This window comes from Xenopus laevis, chromosome 4L (genome assembly GCF_017654675.1).
Source record: "Xenopus laevis strain J_2021 chromosome 4L, Xenopus_laevis_v10.1, whole genome shotgun sequence".
Lineage (NCBI taxonomy): Eukaryota > Metazoa > Chordata > Amphibia > Anura > Pipidae > Xenopus > Xenopus laevis.
The window spans coordinates 32,682,605-32,709,264 of record NC_054377.1 but is presented as its reverse complement, the minus strand read 5'-3'; the positions used below and the strand labels follow the sequence as shown (position 1 = coordinate 32,709,264).

Below are 26,660 nucleotides of genomic sequence, written 5' to 3'. Positions count from 1 at the left end.
CTGGCCATAGACGCAAAGATCCGAACGTAAGAATCCAGGATTTGTACGATTTTCGGACCGTGTGTGGAGAGTCCCGACATTTTTCGTCCGGCGGAGATCGGTCAGGTTAGAAATTTCTGTCGGCTGCCGATAATATCTCTGCATGTATTGCCGATCGTACGATTTTCAGTTAGAGACTACTAGCTTTGGTCGGAAATAACATTCGTATGATTGCTGTCAGGGGCAGAACATCGGATGATCTGTTCAACTACTTTATTTGATTTGACTGGTAAGACTTTGATCTGAATTGTTAGTGGCAGGTCGGAGATGGGGAAGTCCGATCGTACGATCAGATATTTGCATCTATGGCCCGCTTTAGTGTTCTTTTGTTTGTGTTAAAGTAGTAACATATAAGGACATTCTCTGCACCTACCAAAACTGTATATCAGGTTTGTATTGCTGGGTGTCAACCTGGTGCCCAAAGTAGTACCTTTGACTTGAAAAATACCAGTCATTTTTAAAATTTATGTTTTAAGAATTCAATTAATACATTCATTCTTTTGGCCATTTCAATTGTGGTCAACAGTCACGTACAAAACTGCACTGAGCAGCTGTTTTGTATCTTGATTTAAGCAAAGTGAAGAGTAAGCTTGGTCTATCTACTGTTCTGAAATCAAGTTATATTAAATTTTCATCAGCAACAAAAACATACAAGAGCTCCATATGAATCCATTATTATTTATTAGCTGTACAGTGGTACAATTGCATTTCAAAAATCCTTTCTACATTTCCTTTTCACCACAATTTTAACAGTTTACCCTTGTTGGCTTTTTAAAATGAAAAGATCACCGGACAGCAAGGTACAAAAAATGTTTTTATCTATCCAGATTTCTAAATTGATAGCTCTTAAAAGCAGTACATTAGAGGAAGTAAAAGTTTAACAAGAATAAAGATTGATAAAAAAAAAAAAAATTAAATTTTTTGACTTGTCATATACAGGTATTTCCACATTCTGTGCACGAGTCCTCTATTACGGGATGGGAAGAACAGCGCTTCAGAATAATGTGCTATAGGGATAGGGCGAAAAGGAACCAAAAGCTATCCCTATAAATTGCAATTCTACCGTCACTTGACACCTAAACACATTGTGACCGACACGGAGAATAGCGTAAAATTAAATATTTTACAGAGAGCAAACATAAAAAAGGGGTAACAACGGTATCATAAAAAGCATGTTATACAATTTGAAAACTCAAACTCATGATCTGTATTATGTCCACTATGCACATTGCCTTAAATATTTTAACGTTCCCATATGCCAGTAATTAAAATTATTTTGCTCACCACATCCTTCTGTAGTTATTCAAACATCTTGATAGAAAAAGATTAAAATGTAAAAAAGTTATTTACATAGTCTTTGTTTTCCGGTTCTGCTCAACAAAACAAAGATTGAAAAGAAAATCTGTTTGCTAGAACTTTAAAGCATGCTGAATATACTACTTGCGGACATCAAGATTTTTGCAAACAGGGTTTTACCTACCTTAGAACTATTTCAAAATATTGTTGAATTGAACTTTAACTTTTAACAACCAACCATAATCTGCATTTACAACTGATAAAAATGGTAGGTGCATCTTAGTATACAGTGATCCCTATTTCAAAGAAACACCAATAGGTAATAGGTTCATGATACAAGATCCATTACTTTGGGTTTATTTTTATTATTTTTTTAATTGCCTAAGCCATGTGAAGGATTGGGATTATTAATTCTGAGTAGACTTCATTGGGGAAAACTGAGCAAGTTAATTTCCCCTAAAGACTTGGGGTAACCACAATTAATTGAATGGAAACCTCTTTATTATCATCTATATATTAACTAATTACATGATCGTCTTGAAGAAATTAAATGTTTAATGTTGGATAGCCAGTTTATGTTTTGCCTTACTTTGAGGTTTGCCTGTACATATATGGTAAAACAAATCTTAAAAAAAATCCACAAAGCAAAAAAAAAAAAGTTAAAAATAAAATGATCAGATCTCATAAAATAGTAATGAGCCATTTAAACACAACTCGAGCCAGTTCAATAAAGCAAGGCAATGGGTTTTGCCTGCATCACCGGTCCATCATGCTTAGAATCATTTCTGGAGTAAGGTCTCCATTTGGTGCCTCCACTGCAGGTGTTAGTACAGGAGCTTCCACAACTACCTCTGCTTCTAGGTCTGATTCTTTCTTCACCTGAACAATTATGTTTTCAATTGCCCTGGTGTTGTGATCCTCCACCTGAATAACAGCTGCATCTGAAAAAAAGTTGGAAAATAAAAGCATTATGGTAGCGAAAAACATAACCATTTGTGTTATTTCAGATTATTGCCTTCATCCTTGCACTTGCAGCATTTTATCTTCCATGTCTTTTTGTAGGACCCCCCCAAATATAGTGCCGACAGTTTACCTGTAGCATCAATAAGCTAATCACAGAAAAAAGAAAAACCTCAAAATGGGTAAGTAGATCTTTCTGCAACAAACTAAAAACTGCAAACATAAGCTGAAGTTTTGCCCAAATATTTTCATTTTTCAGCATCTGCCAGATTAGGTACAAACAATAAAACATCAGAAATATGAATGCAGAGGATCTTTTAAATAGTTTGCTACCCAACAACATGAGATGCAGAGACCGGAAATGCACACAAATCTCAATTGCAAGTTAGAAAAAAAAAAAATAGATATGAAGACTCATTTCAACAGCAACACATGGAGCTACTTGCAGCTACAAAATAGACAAAACTGATAATGATCTACAAGACAAGTCTACGTATTTATATGGCAGGGTATTTTATGGAATTTCGTAGCCACTACAAGTAGCACCGTAAGTCATAGCACTAAAGGGTATGTGAATGGTTTAAGTTTTTGGCCACATTTTTGTGCAATGGATATTACAAGCATAAAGTTCTATACAACATAGTGTATATGAAAGCAAGCATGTCGTTTAGAGCTTTTGCTAAACTGCTATTGAGTTTTAAAGGGTTGTTTTTACTAATGCCAAGTTTGGTCACAGAGCTGCACCATACAGCTGCAAGCTTCTAGATCTTAGAAAGGCTTAAAGAGACTTTAAACACTAAATTAATTAAGTAAGCAGCATAATTATGCAAAGAAAACATACTTTGCTTTGCTTGGTTGGCTTTGCCAGGCGGTCTTCCTCTACGCTTCTTTGCAGGGGGTGGAATCGGACTCACTGGCTCTTCTGGTTCAGGATCAGCTTCTATTTCTACAGGGGTCTCCTCCTCTTCATCATCATCTTCGTCTTCATCGTCATCATCAAGCTCAGGTTCAGCATTATCCTCTTAAAAATAAACAAGGGGCAACTACTTTAGTATTTACATTACACAGTATACTGGATTTATGAAACACAAACAAACATACTTCACAGCATTAAAACAAAGGGTGGAAAAAAAACAGTAAACCCTGACAAAAACGTTATCTAAAAATGAATTATAAACCTTACAAGGCCACAGACAAAACTTCCTTTTTTAAATCAATAACCATAGATTTTGTGATTGTTTATTTTCAGCATAAGCACATTTCCTTGAGCACACTATCTGCTTGCAAATGCATTGGATTGTCAGGCAAAATGGGACAACCAGTGCCGTTATTCCATGTACTGAAAACTTTAATTGGTATTAGCAATAAATGAAATAAACATATGACTGGATTGTGAATTTAGAGGATTATCGTTTATTTAGGAGGAGTTTGTCTTTAAGTAAAACCAAGCACTAAAGAAATTACCAAGGGTAGGACCAAGGGGGTGGAGCCGTATAGGCTACTAAGAAACGGCCATTGGTGTATGATACAAAGCTCCCAGTATAAAAGGAAGTGAAAGGAAATTCGGCTACTTTTAAAAATGGAAGGGGCTTCACATCTAGTTGTTATTACAAGTAACTTCAGTTATCCAAACACTGCAGAAATGGTATAGCCAAGTCAGAAAAAGCAAATGGTTTGTAAATAAGCTAAACTCAAAGGTGAACAACCCCTAATGTTGGTAAGCAAAAACTTTTTTTTTTTTTACTATAAAAATTTTCAATTAATAAAATCCTTTTTGAATTATAACGCATTCAAATTTCCTCTCATTTTTAAAATAGGCATTTCCTTATTTAGAAACCCATTTTACAGAAAGCACTGAATGACAGGAATTACAAGAATCCATTTTAAGCACATTTTCTCTTACGGCCTCGGGGGACACAGGAACCAAAGGGGCTAAGCTCCTCCCTCCAGGAGGCAGGACACTGATAAAAAGAGCTGGTCTCCACCTACTCTATATCCATCCTGCTTAACTCCCACTTCTCAGTTTTTTCAGTGTCCTGCGTCCAAGGAGGTAGGGCTTGGCCTCTAGGAGGCACCCACAAAAGGATTCTGCGTTCAACAATTAGCGTTGACACCAGGGGTAAGTCCAGAGTTAGGTAGATTCCTATACTCTAAGGTGAGACCCCATCGCTGGATACCTCGCCTGGGGTTCATAAGTCTTTTCACAAGCTGACCACGGCTGTGTCTATGGTTGGCCAGACTGAGAGGCTCGTGAGGGAGAACTAAACATCCCCTGTTGATGGCCACGCATCTCCTGGGACCCCTCAGGGTAAGTAGGCTGCCCCACTACTAAAGGGAGTGGCTCAGACCCTTCTAAGAGACTTAATGCAAGCACGCTGGCCTCCCCCTTAGGAAAGGGGGAGATTCCCTTTCTCCATCATGCAGCTTACCCTCCCCTGTCACCACAGCCTAAGGGGAACACATTTAGTGGGAGCAGCGTTTGGTGCGCACTTGTGCCGGCGGGAGGGAGCACGGGGACAAGGGAGTGACGGCACTCTCTCCTTCCGGTCTCGTGCATATTGCGCCCAAAGGGGATCTGCACTTGATCATAGTGGCCCCGGAGAACCTGGTTCACGGACCTCATAACGATGTCCACGGGGAACTGGTTCCATCTCCCTCAACATCCACATATACTCCAGCAGGTTCCCATATATAACAATCCAAACGTCCTAACATTAACGGGTAAGGGTTTTCCCTGTTCCATCCTGCTATGAATCCTGGAGGTATTTATACATAGAATTGCCTGTCATCCTGCTGTTCAGTTGAAAAGCACATGGGAAAAGTGGGTGGAGTCCAAAGTTAGTGGCCAAAAGGAGGAGTGGCGAAAATTTACTGCAGTGGGCATGCCGCCGCCCCCCCGGCCAAGAACATCTTCTGCTGCCTATGTACATAATTACAATTGATTTAAAACAAACAAAAAACAAAACAAACAAAAAAAACAAAACTTGCCACTGTCAGTAGAACCTTCTTTCTTGGAGCGCATCTTTCTCTTGCGTCCACGTTTCCCTTTTTTGTGAATCACTTCACCTTCTTCCCCATTTTCACCATCTGTACCGTCAGGCCCAGTGCAACTGTCTGCATGTCTTGACATTGTATTCTAAAAAGACATAAGGGATATCACTATATCATCCCTGCTCTAATATTATACTGTTGCTGGATATTTTAGGGAAACAAAATTGCATTCGGGGGAGTGGGGGGGTTGGACAAAAAAAAACAAAAAAACCATGAATTAGTTGGACATAGCATGGCACATGGAAATAAGGAACATGTACCATTCTGAAGTAATCCGCTTTAAAATAAAAAAAAAATAAAAAGACTATATATTAGCTCCCTATCATCTCTTTCCATAGAATTGTGGCAATTTTCAAGAAGAACATGCATAAACGAGAGATTGCCGAGACAGGGATAGTGAAGAGTTACTTCAGAAACTGCAAAAAGTTATTGAATAAGATTAGAAAGTTTAACATTTCCATGAAGATTAAAATTAAATCTCTGCAGCGTGAAAAAACGCTGCAATCTGTTTCCCCATAATTCAATATTGGAGACAGTTTCCATTTAATTAGCAACATCTTGCAGGGAACACTAAAATAACAAATGAGCACATATTTTTATTATGTGAGTGTTCAAACCTATATCAAAATTCAACCTTTGCAAAGTGAAAAAAACAAAAAAAACATGCAAACATACCCTTCGAGTAAATGTTTTCCCACACTTGGAGCACACAAATGCAGCAGGAACAAAGCTTGGGTCATGGTATCTTTTGAAATGCATATCAAGCAGCTGTTTCTGCCGAAAAGTTTTATCACAATGGCTGCAGGCATAAGGCTTCTCACCGGTATGGGTCCTTTTGTGCATGATCATGTGTCGTTCCTATAAAATATATTTCAAATATCTTTTTATACGGTAACACAACTATCTGAAATTCTGTGCATTAAAAGATCACATTTCGTTGCTATGCATCAATAAAGTGAACACAAATGTAAACTGTGACCCAGCCTAAAATCCCCACCAACTTCAGAAACATCAGAGAGGATCTGAGTTAGAATGCAACACTACAGTAATGTAGGGGGGAAAGACTAAATTAAGTCAAAGCAGGGTAGGTTATACAACCTGATTGGCTGCTGGAGTCAAACAAATATTGTACAAAAATAAATAAATAAATAAGGTTACCTGAAAAGTTTTAGATTAAAGGGACAGCAACACCAAAAAATGAAAGTGTCTTAAAGTAATGAAAACATGTAGTGTTGTCCTGCACCGGTAAAACTGATCTGTTTGTTTCAGAAACACTACTATAGTTCATATAAATAAAGCTGCTGTGTAGCAATGGCGGAAATTGAAAAACGGCTATATGGCACAGGTTAACTAATGGATAACAGATAACACCATTAGACAGACAGAGTTTATCTGATACCTGCTGTGTAATCTGATCCTTTTCTCCTTTGAATGGCTGCCCCCTTTGCTACACAGCAGCTTAAACAAATAATAATAGTGTTTCTTAAGCAAACAAAAAAGTTTTACCAGTGCAGGGCAACACTGCATTATATTTTCATTACTTTAAAACACTTATTTTTTGACGTTACTGTTCCTTTAAGTAGCTCTATACAATAATAACATTCAATTTAAAGACTAATTTTCCCTTTAAAATATGCACAAATGTTCACCAAGCAGCTGTATAAGAAACTATCCAAAGATTTTGTTTTTAAGAACAATCAGAGGCAACAGATATTTAAGTACAGGTATGGGACCGGTTATCCAGAATGCTCGGGACCTGGGGTTTTCCGGATAATGGATCTTTCCACAATTTGGGTTTAAGTCTACTAGAAATTCATTTAAACATTAAATAAACCCAATAGGCTGGTTTTGCTTCCGTTAAGGATTAATTATATCTTAGTTGGGACCAAGTACAAGCTACTGTTTTATTATTACAGAGAAAAAGGAAATCATTTTTAAGAATTTGGATTATTTGGATAAAATGGAGTCTATGGGAGACAGCCATTCCGTAATTCAGAGCTTTCTGGATATCTGGTTTCCGGATAAGGGATCCTATACCTGTACTTCACAACATTTTTCATAGTCTCCATACCTGTCTACAAGCATATTCACACTGGTCACATTTAAATCGTTTTTCATTTTTATGAGACTTCTGGTGCTGGATTAGTGCATAACGTTCATGGAACACGGTGTCACAGTAGCGGCATTTCTTGCCTTGCTCAATGTAGGAATGTTGTTTTCGCAAATGGACTCCTGGAGGGAAGGGGATTTAATAAGCAGTATAACCTCAATACATACATTTTGCAAACTAAATGTTTTTTCTTAGTCATTGTTCTTGCACAAGACAGGGCAAAAGCGAAACAGTTGTTTTACATGCCAACTCATAAAAAAATAAAACAAACCAGCTTCTATTGAAAGGCCTTCTGTATAAAGAAACCCCTTCCTACTGCACACAGTTAGGCTGTGAAAAAAGTATCAGCTCATTATAGTGAGCAGGGGTGCCCAAAAGATAGAGCAGGATCTACCAGTAGACCTTTAGCTGGTGATCAGTAGAACTGAAGACACGGTCAACAGCTCAACTAAAATACCCTCCTGTTTAATTCTTTTCAGATATTTATTACAGTTTACATAATAAAGAATACAGTAGTTTGTTAAATATAGTGACATACAATTGCTTATTAATCAATATATTTAAATATTTTCCATGGAACAGAATGCGAACAATGAATGTAGATCATAATGGCACACCATCTCAAAAAGTAGACCCCGCATTAGCAAAGTATGGACACTCCTGATAGGGAGCGTCTAAGTGGACTCAATTTATAAGCAATTACATTAACAAATAACTTTAAAACCACAAAACCTAACTTTTCTTTGTGAGAAGCACATAAGTTGCAGCAGAAAAGCCGAGAAGTTAGTTCAGTTTACAATTTTATTAAAAAAACTGCATGCATTTTATTAGAATTTATTTACCCTTCACCGGAAAATCATATAAGCTTTGGACAGAATGAATAAGTTAAAATATCTACAGCAGCTCTTAAAGGGCACCTACCTAAGTCACTCTTCCTTGCAATTACTGTGTCACAATGGGGGCAGTGAAATTTGGCCACATTTTCAGTGTGTTTCTGCAAAATATGCATCTTCATGGTCCCACTCTGTGTAAAACGAGCATGGCAAATGTAGCATTCATATGGCTTTTCACCTTAAAGCAAAAACAAACAGTACTAATTTAGATCAATTTATAAGGAAATGCACAGAACATTTTTGTATGACAAGAGCTCCTGAAAAAGAAAACACAGCTTATTATGGAAAGTCTACTTACCTGAATGGGTTCGCATGTGTCTTTTCAACTTGTATGTGTCCCTGCTGGCATAGCTGCACAAGCTGCACTGGAAGGGACGTTCTCCAGTATGGGACCGAATATGTCGCTTGAGTTTACTGACCTGAAAAAAAGATTTTAGAATCGAAACTAAACAAAAAAAAAAACAACAAAAAAAAAAAAAAATGGGGGGGGGGAAGGGAAATCTGGCCAAATCTATTCATGGATGATTTTGCTATTTCTGCCATTTTGCTACTTTAGGATGCCAGGCACTTGTAGTGTCTGGCCCTGCACAAGGACATGTAAAATCATACATGCAGCAATGAAAATATTTTACTTTACCATTGCCTTGCTTGTATTTTTTTTATCATTTAACTATTTATATTTCCCTTTCTTGCAAACAATTTATTGAAATAGTTAAAGCCTTACTGAAAAATGCACTAAACCATGTAAATTAAATCTGCAACTTCTGTAACTCTTTCAACACAACCTTAATAGTATTCTATTCGGTACAAGAAAATATTTGTAAAGACCGTAACTTTTTAAAAGCCTAATTGTTAGTAGCCACACTCACTGCACAACTTACACAAAAAGATAAGAAGGTCTTTATTCCTTCAACCACATATCTACAAGGGACCGTCATACACACATCAAATTCATACATGAACCATTTCAAAACCCATAATTTCTGAAGATATAGATTTTAAACCATAAATCGGCACAGAGTAAAATGTTATTCTTACCTCAACACTAGCATAATCACACATCGAACATTTAAATGGTTTCTCATGGGTGTGTTTGTAACGACGATGCCTCACCAATTCACCACTAGTCACAAATGCCATGTCACAATCAGGACACTTGTGAGGTCGAGTACCTATCAAACAAGCAAGAAAAAAAGGCAGCGTTTAGATCGGAGAGGAATTGGGGGGGGGGGGGGAGGCGCTGCAATTTACAATATCTGTAAGCAAACATTTTTTATGGTCTATGTAACATCAAAAGCACTACAGCAGTCAGCCAGGAGTCCAACCAGAAGTACTATTAAAAGTAGTATTTCCATAAGACTCCAAAACTGTGGGGTGGTCCCTGCTTGAAAGGGGACCAAAACTTGCTATTAAGAGGTATGCAAAACAAAAATTGTAGCTTACCTGTATGAGTATTGAGGTGGTTTCTAAGCAAAGTAACAGTCCTGAAAGCCCTTCCACATAGGTGGCACTTGTGTGGCCTTTCATCGGTGTGGCTTTTCATGTGGCGATCCAGGTTAGAACGTCTAGGACAGGTGTAACTACACAACTCACACTGGAACGTCTTTTTCACACCTGGTCAAAACATAAATCAAAAAGGGAAAAATGAGGTGGGGTGGTGGCAATAGCTTGCTGTATAAGAAATGCTTACTGGCAGACAAGCAAGTCAAACGTAAATTTCCACAGCACAGTAATAAGATATCATATCTTTTCAAACCTATCAAACGAATTTCATCTTTATGTCCAACACTGAGGCTAGCAGTGTATCAAGCTAGTTGTATCTGCTGTTAGTCATATTTAAACCTACTAAAACTTGTTTTGTGAACTATAGGCTGGCTCCAAGCATTTCAGCCGATACCGGAATGCTAGGTTCCAGCTTTGCAGCGACTGGTTTCTACCAAAGGGCAGGCTAATGGCTGGCTGTAAAGTTCTAATGGTAAATCATAGGCCAGTCCCCAGTAAGGCTCAAAAATGAGAGATAACATTAAACAAATAAATAAAAAGGCAGCACTATGTACATGGAGGTTTTTCACACTGCCAAACCAAAGTTAATGGGGATACGTTACAATGTCCCTAAAGTTTGCAAGGAGTAGCTATCCCTTCTCATAAAAAAAAAAAAATTATACCGTCACCTTCTGAAAAGAACATACCTTTCTTTTTAATTTTTGTTGGCTTTGGAGGCTTCATATTTCCAACCACTTTTTCTGCATTCACATCAGAAAGCAGCCCTTCCTGCTGTTCTTCTTCAAAATCATAGACAGAGACATCCACATCTTTTCCTTCTTCTGTATAGCGCAGTTTGCTTTTCTTAGTTTTCTTGGATTTTTTCATAGGGGGTACATAATCAGGATCCTTTTGCCAGCCAGGTTCTTCTTGTGGTTGTAACTCTGCCTGCTCTAGAGTTTCTACCTCTCCATTTGCCCCCACCTTAACTACTTGGAATCCCTCTGGGAGAGGCAAAGTGTGACAAATCATGGGCTCCCCTTCCTGAAGAACTTCTTTGGATACGTCATTTTCAAAAGCTGCATGAAGTTCGCCTACAGATGTTGTGGCCATTGGAACAGCTACAGGAACTTGGACAAGCTGGAGCTCTCCAAGATTAATTGGCTGCTCTTCCATATTAACAACCTGCAGTGTAATTATTTGTGTATCGTCCACAGTAGGATCACCTTCTTGCGAAACCATACCTTCCATTACTTCAGTCTTCATTTGTAGTAGGGTTGGATCAAGTTGCTCCATCATCACCATCTGAACATTACTGTTGACATCATGAGGTACTTCACAAATATCTGTTTGGCTCTGGACTATGACACAGTTCTCTTCATCTACACCACCTTCTCTACGTCTCTGATACGTCTTTGTCTCTTTTCTTTTCATGAACGTTTCAGAGTCCTCCACAATGTCTTCCGCCATCTCACCTTCCATTTTAACAACCTTGGGTAAAATACAAACAATGGAGGTCATCAAGACATGAATAGATTTGACTAGTAAGAGTGACACAGTAACATAACAAAAAATGTAATGCCTAGGACAGTAATGCATAGTTTTAGTCAAACCAATTTATCCATACAAATAAACTTACCCAATTGTCAAAATTTGAGGCAGGGAAATCAAATGCAATGGAAGGGTAAAGATTTGTAAACCCTCCCCCGTGTAATGAAACATCCTTTTTACTAGATGAAGCTATACATGCCAGTGCATCACAATACTTTTTCTGATTTAAAGGAAAGGGAAACCCAAAATGGAAATCCAAAAAATACCAACATTTGCCTAACAAAAGAATTCTAAGCACTTTTGCAATATACATTCATTAACATTTTTCTATTGATTTTAAAGGGGACCTGTCACCCATTTGATCACATTAGTCAAGCAGAATGAACTTTAAATACACTATATAAATTATTTGAAACTTGCTTCCTTCAGTCTTGGATTTCAAAATTATAGGAAGCAGGCAGCAGCCATTTTGTGCACACGGTTATTAATACAAGCCTTACATCATCTCAGAATCTTGTTTGTGCACCAGAATGGGAGACCTGATGTCCATCCCCATGCCCTGGCTACACAATTAAATTGTAAAGAGAACAGGGGAATATGTGGAGAGCACTGACATCTAGGAAGTGCTGAATAGAAAGTGAATGTAATTGTCTGCCCCGCCTCTATGCCGAAATGAGTGGCAGACAATACTTGATCGACAGCGGAGATTTTTAAATGAACTTACAACAGCTATGAATGCTTTAATAAAAAATAGAAATTGTATTTCATGTTTAATTTTAAAAGGAGTTTTATTATACAGATTGTTGTGCCTGGGTGACAGGTCCACTTAAGTTATTTGTATATGAATTATTGAAAGCAGTGTTTGTCTGTCCCATTCTATACTCTGCCCTGATGTCCAAGACGGTGTAAGACAAGGCAGCTGATTACCAGACGAGTCTTTTCTGGGAAACTAGACTTTAGCAACACTGTTTAAAAAGTAACAACCAGGCGATAAGCAAATGCTGCTTTCAATAGCAATTGTCTTTATAAATAACTTTAAAAGCACTGAATATTTTTAATAACTGTATATAGGAAAGTTGCTTGGAATGTTTTTTTTTATTCTGTAACGTTTTATTTTGGGGTTGACTTGTCGTTTAAGTACAGTAGCATTCTGTATCTGATTGGAGTAGCATTGGTGGGTAGCAAGTCATTATCAGGAGACACTTCAAGTGAAAGGGCTGGGAAAGGTTAAGTAAAACAGCACGGTTACATTTTCTACCATGCAAATATCGCTATAGTGTTTCGTGTAAGGTAATTAAACAGAATCTGGGCACCCAGTTGAAACAGCAGGTTCTTGCAGGTGTCGAGAATACAGTTTATATGTATAAATCATATGCATATGTATTCATATGCATCAATCCGTATGTGTCCATGAGCAATTCTAAATTAAAGCCCTGCTATTTAAAGGGGTGGTTCACCATTCATAACATTTAGCATATTGTAGAATTGCTAAATTCTAAACAACTTTTCTTTTGGCCTTCATTTTTTATAGTTTTTCAATTATTTTGACTTCTGCCTCTCACTGTCATTGACCCCATTTAGAAAACAAATGCTCTAAGGACACAAATTTATTGTTCTTGCAATTATTTATTACTCATGTTTCTATCCATGCCCTCTCCTATATATATATTCCAAATCACTGCGTTTGAAAATGGAATTGACAGCTGTTGAATAAAAAACTAAATAGCCCATACAAACCAGCTGCAGTTTTTTCACCATTTCTGCCAGTGTATACATCGGCATGAGGAAGAGAATTTGAGCTGCAGCGCCTCTTCACTTCATACTGTGCCAGTGGTTTTGGGTGTCAGCCCCGAACAGCAGTCTTGTATGAAAAGTTTTTATTATCACTATATTCCAAGAAAACATTGATCTTTCTATTTGTGAGCTTAAAAGGCTAAACAAAATGTATTTTACTAGTAGAATACAGTGCCTGTAATTAAAGAGATAGTTGTGTAACAGAGACTACACAATTTACTTGCCACCAAGAGTATGTAAATAGTGGTTGAATGATGGCACTGCATACAGAATACTGAGCAAGACTTCTAGTGGTTTCACCCTTATCTGTAATGGTGTTGAAGGATTGGAGGAAAGCCTGGAAATCACAATACAGGCATGGGGACCCATTATCCAGAAAGCTCCAAATTATGGGACCCATTGACCCAATTATAAACAAATAATGCAAGTTTTAAAAATGGATTTTCATTTTCTCTGTAATGATAAAATAGTACCTTGCACATGTCGGTAAGAAATAATTAATCCTTATTGGAGACAAAACAATCTTATTGCGTTTTTTAATGTTTAAATGACCTTTAGTTGTCAAAGTATGACAATCCAAATTATGGGAAGAACACTTATTTGGAAAACCCCAGGTCACAATCTCTCTGAATAACAGATCGTATAACTGTATTGGAAAATGGGGATGCCATTTTGCATACTGTCCTATCTTCATTTATGACCAATTTGTTTTTTTTTTTTGCTGTTACCGTGTCCTGTAATTGATAACTAAATTAGTGTAAATATCTGGGGGGGAAGAAGCATCCCTATTGCTATGTGTATTGTAGTCATGTTCTCGCCACTGCAGGAGAATATGCTCGGTCCGATATTCACCTAAAGCATTGTTTTCTATGTTGTAGAATGATCCATATACAGGAACCACAAGGAATTTTGAATAAAAGAATACCTGTAACATTTACATTATTTGGGCTCTTTTGTTAAAGGGATTAAGTTAAAGATAGCATTTTAGAGAAAAGTGTTAGGTTGTGCCAAAGATGTTTATTTGTATTAATGAGGTAATAAATTAGGAGAAGCCGTCACAAAACCGGTTATGCTATGTTGCCCAATTATTCCCATGTAAAGAGCCAGATAGATTACAAACAAGTGGAAACCATATACGGCAGTCCATAGAAGGACGGGGGCCATAATAGAAACCTTGATGGCTACATCTGACCCATTCTGTGCAATGGCTTATTAGGTTTATTATAAAGATATGGAATCTACATTGTGGAATGTTTGGGAGACCTAGAGGGGGGGTCATCTCAGTTCATTATGCGCTAGCAGGCCAGCTATCTTAGCATCATTCAAGTTCATTCAGGCAGCTACTACCTCATCTATTCCATTATAGGTCATATATGACCTAGCTTGTAGTTCTCCTGCTGGGCGCAGTGCTATTCTCACACCACTAGGTGGTGCATACAAGCACGTTTCAGCAGTGCAAAAAATTCACTGGCAAATATGGAGCTTTATTTTTTTTTTTTTTTTTTTTTTTATTAGAATGTCAACATCTGCTCCAGTCTCGGGGTAACTTGCTTTATGGAAGGGTAAGGTGGTGGTGGTGGGGTTTTCATGATCCACTGCATTTAATGTATGTGGGAAATAAAGTACCCGCGGTCTCTCACTGTATAATGTATATGAGAAGGTGTGGATACTGTTCTTGGAATTAACAATACCATCATTAACAGCTGTATATAAAAAGCCTTTAATGTGAATGCTGATTAAAGGAGAAGGCAACTAGGCTGACTCAGTTTTTCTAAACTCAGATCACTAAACAGGCCTTCCATTTCAGCAGCAAATGAAGTGAAGGCATAGCTGGTTCCCATAGTAACTCTGCTCTAGCCGTGTGCTATTTTTTTCTGCTTATGATGGTTTGGACCGGTATAGGGCATTTATCAAGCCACATGAACAGTACAAAAAGCACAAGATACATTTAAAGCCCATCAGAGGATGCAAGACTAAGTTTGTGTACTTATTTTATACAGTTATTGGATCAGTTATCTGGAAACCCATTTTCCAGAATGTTTGGAATTATGAAAAGGCCTTTTACACCATTTTAATCAAATAATTCTGATTTTTAAAAAACGATTTCCCTGTAATAAGACCGTACATTGTACTTGACCCCAAATAAGATATAATGAATGCTTATTGGAGGCTTAATAATCCTGTTGGGTTTATTTAATATTTAAATGTTTCTTTAGCAGACGTAAAGGGGTTGTTCACCTTCCTACTCTTTTTTTCAGTTCAGTTGGTTTCAGACAGTTCACCAGAAATAAGACTTTTCCCCCCAATTACTTTTAATCACTATGTGTGGCCATTCGAATATTGAAGTGTAAAGTAAAATTTTTCACATTCTAAAGCAGCTCAGAGAGGGGGGGGGGGAATCCCAGACCCTCTAAACTGTTCTAAATTGATACATTTCTCATCTTTGTCCCTGCTGAGCAGAATCCTTGGGTTTCATTAAAGGCAGCTGTTAGAATTGATACAATAGTTACTAATACTCCAGAGATGCTAATGAGAAATTTATCAACTAAAGGTGGCCATACATGGAGAGATCCGCTCGTTTGGCGATGTCGCCAAACGAGCGGATCTCCCTACGATATGCCCACCTTGAGGTGGGCAATATTGGGCTGATCCGATCGTGGGCCCTAGGGCCGAACAATCGGATCCTAACGATGCCTAACGTGAGGTCGGATCGCATCAACGAATAGATGCGGCCGCGATCCAACAGGATTTTTTGTCCCATCCGAGTCGGCCAGATCTCGATCGGTGAAGCCCGTCGCGGGGCCCCATACACGGGCCAATAAGCTACCGACACGGTCTGTCGGCAGCTTTTATCGGCCTGTGTATGGCCACCTTAATTGTATCAAATAAATGTTGCAAAATTGTAACAGTTTATTGTGCACCTGAATTACTGAGCTGCCAGACTGAAAAAAACGGAGACAGGGACATTAAACTAAAGGCCCCCATACAAAGGCCGATAAAAGTTGCAGACAGACCGAGTCTTATTGGCCTGTGTCCCTCAGACAAGTTTCCCCGATAGATCCCATTGGATCACGGCCTCATCGGTTCGTTGAGGCGGTACTGCAATCTGACCGCCCCTATTGCCTCCATTCTGACAGGCCCACTATCAGATCAGCCGGATATAGACCAAATCAATGTGGGCATATCGGGGAGAGATCTGCTCGTTTGACGACTTCGCCAAACAAGCGGATCTCCCTGTGTATGGCCACCTTTAGATTTTAGAAGAAATGGTAAAAAATAAGAGATGTTAAGCGATGGATTGTAAAAAAAAAATAAATCTATTTCTGGTTAATCTGAAGATAATTGAACGGAAAAAAATGTTGTTTGGAAGGTTAACAACCCCTTTAAGGCATGGGGATCCAAATTAGAGAAAGATCCATTATCCAGAAAGCCCAATGTCCTGAGTACTCTGGATAACAGGTCCTAAATCCGAATACATCATGAAAGGCTCGCTCTCAGCTGCAAGTCAAACACAAATGGTAAAAGCCCATAAAAATAATTGAATTCATAAACAATATTACAGTGCTACGCAATATGTTGGCACTATATAAATACATGTTAATAATAATATATACAAAGGTCATGTCGACTTTTTTTATACAGATAATTATGTATAGCAATGCTGTTTTTCCACTTATTATTTCAAAATGCTCTGTAGTATATATAGTGAATAATGTACCCCCTCTTGTAAAATAAGGATATTATAAGTTACCGAGGAGTTTCATGATCATATAAAAACCATGAGACCAAAGGCAGAGTGGTTTATATACAGGTCTTGGAACTCTGAGGTAACTTTCTAATATCCTCATATTTTGCAACTAGGGGTACTTTATTTATTATTATTAAAAAAAAAAAAATTCAGTGAGTCATGTGACAGAAATGACATCAGAACTCACCATTTATAACTGATGACATCAGAACTCACCATTTATAAGTATATAATTTACAAGATATTCATGGCTTTTGTGTATTAAATACATATAAATGAATAAATAAAGAGAGATAGATAGATAAGAGTTGTTACAGAGAGAACTCTTCCAAGATATTCTGCCCCCTTCTGTATCTTGCACTATTGAAGTGGAAAAGTCCATCTATAAATAGGGCCTGTACTATAAAGCAGTTTCCGATCTCCTCAAAAACAGTTACTAACCCTCATGTAAGTGGTTCACGTTGGACTAAATCCTGAAGGAGAGGGGTAATATTACACAGCAACCGGGACATTAGTCAGAAATTAAAACATGGGACAAGGCGCGGCGACACGAGCGCGTTTTTATTTTCCGCTCTATATTTATTATGCAGAATCATTGTTATACTTTACATTAGTCATTCCCTTGCAGATAAGCAGGAGGAGAAGCAAAAGCTGCGCTATTGGAACGCACACGTACTCGTCTCTAGCCCACGGCCACATTCGGACAGAGACCTCTGAAGGGGACAAACGGAGGAAAAATAATAAAATAAAAAAACCAATCGAGAGCATATCCCCATTTCGGACATTTTTCTTTTTTTGCGGTTACTCTGACAGGAGGATTTCCCTTGATGAACTGGAAAAACATACTTGTAGTCAAGGTACCTCGTTTGAAACGCGAGAAATTAAGCGAAGCGACCGCCGAGATGTCGCAGAAGATAAGGGAAGACAAGAAAATGGAGGAAAGGCCCAAATCCAGCAGGTTAGTCAAAAATATTCCTCTAAATTAAGCGCACTCCGGAACTGTAATCAGGAAGCCGATGGTGAGTGGAACTAAGATACGGCCATTTGTTCCCGGGCCCAAACTACAGACATTTTTAAACCAAATTACAATAACGATAGAGGGAGACAAACACCCCCATTTGCCGCCCGAACCGGAGCCCCATCGTGACACCTAGAGGCCGGAGAAAGATCCTGCAAAATCTCCTTTTCCTCTCTGCTTACCTCTTTCCTGAGGCTATTTCTCGTATTTTTTCAGCTTTTTCAGCAGGTCTGGCTAAATCCCGAGTGAAGGCCAAGTAGATATCAGAGAACACACAGAAACGGAGCCTTCTGACGCGAACCAGCTCACCGTTTAATTGCTCCAGTTCCCTACTTCATAAAATGGCGGCCCAGACATTCACCGCGCTTGCGCGAAGGGGGCGGTCCTAGTGGTTTGCTGGGAATTGTAGTTTGTGTCGCCAACGCCTTGATGTCTTGTAACAGTGTGAAAACAGAGGCGTACGCTTCTGAGAAAACTGGCGTAGTATTTGGGCGCCAAATTTGAATGACGGTGCGTAAGTCGTAGTCATCGTACAATCATATTCCGCAGTAGGGACGTAGGCTGTTGCAGTTAGAAGACAGTGCGGATATTTTGATCATTTAGAGGCAGAGATGTCGGTATTTTGCGCTAATATGAGAGATAGGGACGACAAAAGAGACTAGTTTCCGAGTAGATATAGCGGGTTGTAACAGAATATCTCATTTTCCCCATTAAAGGAGAATTCAACCCCTTCGTCGCTAAAATCCCTCCCCTGTGTTTCCACCCCCCTCCCTCCGGGCAAATGCCCCTAACTTGTTACTAGGGTTGCCACCTTTTCTGGAAAAAAATACCGGCCTTCCTTTATTCTTGCCGTTTTTTCTTATTAATAACTTTGGCATCAAGCTTCATTTTTACTCGCCAAGCTGGTAAAATACCGGCCAGGTGGCAACTGACCCCTCCGTGCAGTTCCTCTCCTGTTGAGGTCACGGCAGCCATGTTCACTCGTGCGCTCTTCTTCCTGTATACGCCTGCATTTGGTGGCGCATGCGCAGTAGTGGGATTTATCTGTAAGGATCTACTGCGCATGCGCCTGAAAGTCACGAAGTTTCCGATTTCTTTTTTTGGAAACTTCGTGACTTTCGGTGCATACGCACCGAAAGTATGTTTACATATAGGAATACATTCGGAGGAAATTTGTAACCAGCAGTTTCACCTCAGCTCCATGCATTTTTAGGGTTGCTATCCTTTCTGGAAAAAAATACCAGCCTTCCTATGTGTTTTGATTTTTATTATACCTGGTGCCTAGTAGGTACATTAAAGCAATCTGCTTACCACCCAACACTAGCAGCTGTAAGCAGGGCTGCCTGGCATATATCTGGGGGTGTATTTGTACTTGCTGGTAAATGTGTAATGACTAGTGCATTCATCCATGACCCAAATCTGCCTTTAAAGTGGCCGTAGATGGTACAATTCCAATCTTTCCTGGAAAAGATCTTTGTTCATTTCAATACACGTTCTTTCCTGGATCGTTGGATGTACAGGTAGAAACAATAGAATTCTTGTATCTAATGATTCAGCAATAGCAATGGCCGATGTTCGGGTGCTTTCAAAGGCGCCCCATAAAAATTTTACTTCGTATATCTTCTGCTATCTCCCACCATACACACACCGAATATTGAACGAAAATTTGTTTGTACGATATGATCAGTGCGTCTATGGTAGGGTTGCCACCTTTCAGCCCAGTGGAGACCGGGCAGGGCAGTGATGTGGAGGGTGCGGGGCTTTGATATCAGGGGTGGGGTCATGACTCAGCGATTGGCCGATCGCTGTGTCAATCATAGGGAATCCTGCCCAGTTTTCCTAATTTGGAAAACCGGACAGTTTTGACCCAGGCAGCCCTTCAAAAAACCGGGCTTTCCGGGTCAAAAACCGGACTTGTAGCAACCCTAGTCTATGGTCACCCTTATTCTCAGCTCCCACAAGGATCGGCCCTACTTATCAAATTGCCTCCTGATTCATCCCTTGACCTAATGAGTGTGCATCACAACTCCTCCACCTTATATCACATCTAGGGTTGCCACCTTTTCTAGAAAAAAATACTGTCCTTCCTATATATTTAACTTTTTTTCCCTATTAATAACATTGGGATCAGCCATCAATTTTATCAGACAGGCTGGTAAAATACCAGCCAGGTGGCAACCCTAATCCCATCCCGCTCCCTTGTTGCCCCAACCCTGTCCTTGCCAGTAAAATATTTGTTAAAAGGTGGCAACCCTAACTGTAACCCTTATTAGCAGGGTTTCTGGAGTCGGAGTCGCCAAAAATGTACTGACTCTTAATAACTTTAAATACAAGCACTGAAAATAATCAAATCAGGTTTAAGAGCTTCTGTGAAGGAGGAAATAGCAGAAATAATTCTGTTTCTAAGGACAATACTTTAGTTAATTTTGGATTGTATTTAGCAGCTATTCTACAGCTATATGCCAGGTTCAATTGATATATAAGTTGTTTTAGGTTTTCCAATTGTTTTTGTTTTATGTCGTTTAACTTTGATTTCGTTTTAGAATTACCAAAAGATATGATTTATATTTTTGAACTTTGGCAGTGATAAAATGCCTTATATGTTGTGTACTTAACTTCTTTCAATAAACATTGAAAATACAATAATACAGGATCAGTAACACCAAAAATGAAAGCTTTTGAAAGTAGTTAACATATAATATAGTGTTAGCATGCAACGGTAAAGGATGTGTGTTTGCTTCAAAAAGAATACTACCTTTTACAGTATATAAACAAGCTGCTGTGTAACCATGGGTGCAGCCATTCAAGCTCTCGAAGAAGAAAAGGCACAGGTTACATGGCACATAACAGATAAGACCTGCAATGCAATGGTGTTTTATCCATTATCTGCTATGTAACCTGGGCCTTTTCTCCCCTTTCCAGCTTGAATGGCTACACAGCAGCTTGTTTGATGGGACAGATGTTACTACCTGCCTCTCAGTGTTGCAGTAAGCTATAACCTCCTACTCCACTTACTAAACTTAGCACTATTCCTGAAACTCATCCTTGACATTCTGCTGACTAAACAGACAGATAGTGACCTCTCCCTTATATAACCTCCCAGGTCAAGTCACTCCACTCAAATGCTCCCATATGTGTACAACCTATATTTATTATGCTAAATATAAATGTTTCCTATTCATCCCTCTCATATCTGGTATTCAAGAGCTGGAAGTAATACTGACTTTCTTGTTTTAAAAGGAAAAATAGAAAAACAATTGCATCTAGCTACTAATTATTGCCTCTTAAGCTTTCCTAGTATTGACCAGACCCAGAATGACAATTTGTTGATTCTGGCAAATGCCCTTATAGACAGTTACTAATTATTGTGCCTGTTTGGTCCTTGTGTATTTGCAATGCAAGAGCCCATTTTGAATTTCAGTCTGGACCTGGCATGGACAGTTTTATTTTGTGCGGAATAACTAAAATAGAATTATGGTTCTATAAGGTGATGATCACATCCCTGAACAATAGGACAGTCTCCTCCTGATTATATACCCTTATCCCTAAGTCCTCATACATCTGGTTCCTTACTTTGTTTTAAACTGATTTCTGCACCAAACTGCTGATAGTAGACTAAATGTAAATAAGCTTTCTTCACCCCACATTGGTAAAGGCATAATAGGTATCTTTGTATTGGGGGTGGGGATACAGGTGGAAGGCAGCACTGGTGGGGGGTATTAGTTTCTGTTTGTTTCGCGTGACTGTAATCTAATTTAGGCTATAATATTTTATGGATATGCACTAGCCTTGCCTGAATGCCCTAGGCCAGTGATCCCCAACCAGTAGCTCGTGAGCAACATGTTGCTCTCCAACCCCAAGGATGTTGCTCCCATTGGCCTCAAAGCAGGTCTTTATTTTTGAGTTCCTGGCTTGGAGGCAAGTTTTGGTTGTATAAAAACCAGGTGTACTGCCAAACTGAGACTCAATGTAGGTTGACAATACACATAGGGACTACTAAATGGCCAATCACAACACTTATTTGGCACCCCAAGAACATTTTTCATGCTAGTGTTGCTCCCCAACTCCTTTTTACTTCTGAATGTTGCTCACGGGTTCAAAAGGTTTGGGTTCCCTGCCCTAGACACATCCCCTATCCACATAAAACCCTACCCATTTCTGGTAAGCACCATTGGAAGGTATTGGTACACCTTGAGCCTGCATAGCCTAAATTCTCAGGATTCTACACCCCTCTTGGATTTGGTTTTATGCTCAAGAACTGCGGAGAACTGGAAGCCCTTTATTAAAGCTGGTAGCGGACTCAGGGATATGGACTATAATGTGATTTTTTTATGGACACATGCAATGCACATAACATGCTCGTTTTATGGATTTAATCAATTGTATTAAAAAAAGCTCTTGTTTTTATTATGAATTTGGTTAAATAAAGCCCTTTGAAACCTTAAATTCTTGTGATTCTGGTAATTATCCAATTTTAGTAGCTGTAACCTAACTGACATATTGCAATTAAATTATAGTTTGTATAGTAAATCTATCATTATAAAATCATAAAAAGTCAACCCAGAGCTTGCTATATGGAAGAAATGCACCTGGCAAGACATAGAATTCAGTTCTTCAGAATGACCTGGGTAGACTTACTAAACTATTCTAAATGCTTCTTCAGTTCTTCATTTTGGTAGATTCCTAGTGCTAAAAGCCATATTAGAAAAAAAAAATACAATAGTTATTTTAAACATATATCCTTTTGTCCTTGAATTGTAGCTGCTCAATTTGGGTCTGAATAGTAATGTTGGAGATTTCAATATAGTGGCTGATCCAATATTTATATATAAAATATATATGTACATATAGATCCATCCATTCCTTGAATTGCAGCTGCTTAAAGGGGTTGTTGCCTTCCAAACACTTTTTTTTTTTCAGTTGAATTGTTTTCAGAAATAAAGACTTTTTTCAAATACTTGACATTTTTTACAGTTTTTTTAAAATCTACATTTAAAGTTTAATGTTCCTGTCACTGTTGTTCGAGTCTGGCAGCTCAGTAATTCAGGTGCAGATTCTGAACTGTTATAATCTAGTTGATATATTTTTGAGCAATATCTCTGGAGTATTAGCAACTATTGTATCAATTCTATCAGCTGCCTTTAATGAAACCCAGGGATTCTGCTCAGTAGGTACAAAGAAAAGGAATGTATCAACTAAAAGTATCAATTTAGAACAGTTTACAGAGTCGGCGACCCCCCCCTCAGAGCTGCTTTAGAATGTGAAAAATGGAAATTTACATTTAAATATCAGAAAAAGGGTCACACATAGAAAATAGAAAGTAATTGGAAACTGAACTGAAACTGAACTGAAAAGTGTTGGAAGGTGAACAATAGGGATGGGCGAATTTGACCTGTTTCGTCTTGCCAAAATTTCGCCACCGGCGAAATGCCGCAGACGCCCATTAAAGTCTATGGGCATCAAAAAAATGTTGTCGCGCAGCGACAGTGTTATGGCCTGGGGACAATATGGCGGTTTAACCATAATAGGTTTCATAATGTATGGGAATAAAGCATTTTGAGGAGTGTCATGTTACATGTTTTTCAATAGCAACATTAGCATTCTCCAGTATAGCTTGCAAACACCTGCAAATTGTCTGGCCTTGCAGTATATGATAAAATCGTCTTGCCTAGAGTGTGATCTGGTTATGCCCTCTTTGCTATGAGATACCCCTAACCACAGCCCCAGGCTCCCATTGGGATGGGTACATAACTTTCATCAGTGAATCTATCCAAGAGAAATTAAATCATTTCTTTATCACTTTGGACACAGTGGTCTAGGATACAAGCAAACGTTTTAAGAGGCACACATTGTTTACTATATTGGGGGTGGGGATACAGGTGGGAGGCAGGATTTCTTACAAGAGGGCAATCATGCCATTCCCTGGATCAAATCTATAAGCACAAACAAATAGTTTGACTGAGTACAATATACTTAGAAGAATGTTAAAAAAAACAGACTTGGTAAATCATATGCAGCTAGTGATATAATTTAAGTTATTTTTAATGTATTAATTTAGATGCAAGCTGAGGCAAGTGTGAGTTATGTGGCAAGGCCAGACACAGTGGTGCTTGGTGCAACTATATGGAATTGCTTTTATGCACACAACAATTGTATCCATCTTAGTGTGACTGCACTTGTGTCTGTGGTCCTAAATGACCCCTGAACTTTGCTTCTTTTGGTTAAAGGGATACGGTCATGGGAAAAAAAATATTTTTCAAAATGAATCAGTTAATAGTGCTGCTCCAGCAGAATTCTGCACTGAAATCCATTTCTCAAAAGAGCAAACAGATTTTTTTATATTCAATTTTGAAATCTGACATGGGGCTAGACATATTGTCAATTTCCCAGCTGCCCCAAGTCATGTGACTTGTGCTCTGATAAACTTCAATCATTCTATACTGCAAGTTGGAGTGATATCACCCCCTCCCTTTTCTCCCCCAGCAGCCAAACAAAAGAACAATGGGAAGGTAACCAGATAGCAGCTCCCTAACACAAGATAAGAACTGCCTGGTAGATCTAAGAACAACACTCAATAGTAAAAACCCATGTCTCACTGAGACACATTCAGTTACATTGAGAAAGAAAAACAGCAGCCTGCCAGAAAGCATTTCTCTCCTAAAGTGCAGGCACAAGTCACATGACTGGGGGTAGCTGGGAAATTGACAAAATGTCTAGCCCCATGTCAGATTTCAAAATTGAATATAAAAAAAATCTGTTTGCTCTTTTGAAAAATGGATTTCAGTGCAGAATTCTGCTGGAGTAGCACTATTAGCTGATGCGTTTTTAAAAAAACATGTTTTCCGATGACAGCATCCCTTTAAGGATTTATGTTACAAACCTACAAGAGGAACGATTAAATGCTTTCCTTTTAGAGGAGTTTACAATAAGCAGGGGTACAAGGCCTTAGTGTAGTGATGAGCGGGTTGTGTGGGTTTAGGCCAAGATGGTGTGCCCTATTTGTGGGTGGAGTTCAAACAGGGCCCCTACGCTTTGGTGATAGCGCAGACCCATTATGTTGACTAATCCCACCCATATAGGAGTCATCAGACAGAAGTCTGGTCAGATTCAGGTCATAAAGTAGAAGACTTAGGGCAGAGACGCATGGTCAGATTAGGGGAGACTAGTCACCCTGGGACAGATCTCCTCTTCTTCGGAAAAATTAGTCGCCTGGCGGCTAGAATGTAAGTAGTCAGCAGGATGACACTGAGCGCTTTATTTTCTGAAGTCGCCCGAAGTTTCCTTGTGAGGCAGGGGAAGGCAGTTCGGGAAGATTAGTCGCCCCGAAGAAGAGAGAGATTTGTTGCTGAACGACTAATCTCCCCGAATCTGACCGTGTGTCTCTCTCTGGTTTTAGGGCTGGAAAGTAGTGAGTCAGAGAAACAAAGCATGACTTCTCTGGTTTTATGGAAATGCTCTATTTTATATACTGTACCAGACTAGAGGTTTAGTAGCTCTGAAATAGTCAGCAGCAGACCTCCATCTTTGATTGTCGTGCAGTTGTATGTACTGCAGAATAACTGCTCCTTACTGCAGGCAATGATGTACTGACCCCTGTTTTCCCACCACTGATCCACTAGGCTAATTAACTCCCTGAGACCCTAACTCTGCCAGTAACCAACAGCCCTTATTCTTGCCAGGGGCAGATCAAAACCTAAAATAACAACCGAGGTAAAAATTGACTCTCTCTAAAGTTATTCTCTAGAGAGATTGCAGTTTTGCCATTCACATTCATTTTCTGTTTTTATTCTCTTTGAGTTAGCAGCTAATACCAGGCTTTTAGATCAACATCTATACCTGAAAGTCAGAGTCAGCAACTTCAGGGTTAAAAGACCTTCGCTGCCAATGGCTTCATACGATCTAAATGTACAGCATAGAAATAGATTGTCCAAAATAGACTGATGACCTGCTTACAATGAACAGGAAAGTGGACATTTTCTGCATTCCAACACCAATAAAGCAGGCAAAATATACAGATATGAACATAACTTTTTTTTATTTCTGATTTAAAACCAAAATGCAGGCATTATTATAAATACATAATATATATTTATATATAGAAATTAGGAATAATGCTTTTCAATTTTCATCTTTTAAAGGGTTCTATAAAAACAAAATACAAATGTAAATAAAACACTACATTTTTTCACAAACTTCAAACTTTTCCAAGCTGTATATCCACATAACTATGAGCACATCCCAAATAAAACAAACAAGTATTCACATGGGACACACCGCACTCTGATATTTAAAGGTGTAAATAAGAGTGATTGACAGCTAAGGTATGGGAAGAGGCACTTCAGGTACAACAATATTTTACAATGTGAACAAAAAACAAAGTTCTGTGTCAGATTAAATTAATATTGTGTGGGTACATTTCAATGCATACCCCCATTATGAATTTAAGAAATAAATAAGTCCTAAAGTGAATTATTAAGTAGCTCAGTACTTTGTTTTGATTACTCTTATATAATGCCTGGAACCTTACGTGGCCCAAGCAAGCCATTACATTAATTAAGTGGCAAACCTAAAATATTTAAATGTTGAAGCCATTTTACTTTTTTATTGAAAATTATTGGGATTGGTGCTTTGAGTAAAAGTGAAACTATCCATCACCATTTCATTAAACACTGAGGTGACACTCCAATACAACAAAAATGTGTAGGCAAAAAACCTTCT

The 26,660-nt window shown here is 38.6% G+C and overlaps 1 protein-coding gene across 1 annotated transcript; it reads right to left on the bottom strand.

Moving 5' to 3' along the window:
* Positions 1 to 696: 696 nt before the first annotated feature.
* ctcf.L (CCCTC-binding factor L homeolog) lies at positions 697 to 17,958 on the bottom strand (the record flags this gene model as incomplete). The annotated part of the gene is given in 11 exon segments (NM_001086461.1): positions 697 to 2,276; positions 3,137 to 3,316; positions 5,284 to 5,431; positions 6,022 to 6,204; positions 7,418 to 7,578; positions 8,378 to 8,527; positions 8,648 to 8,768; positions 9,388 to 9,521; positions 9,793 to 9,963; positions 10,539 to 11,322; positions 17,771 to 17,958. Coding segments are annotated over 10 exon segments (2,208 nt in total). The 3' UTR covers positions 697 to 2,091.
* Positions 17,959 to 26,660: the final 8,702 nt, after the last annotated feature.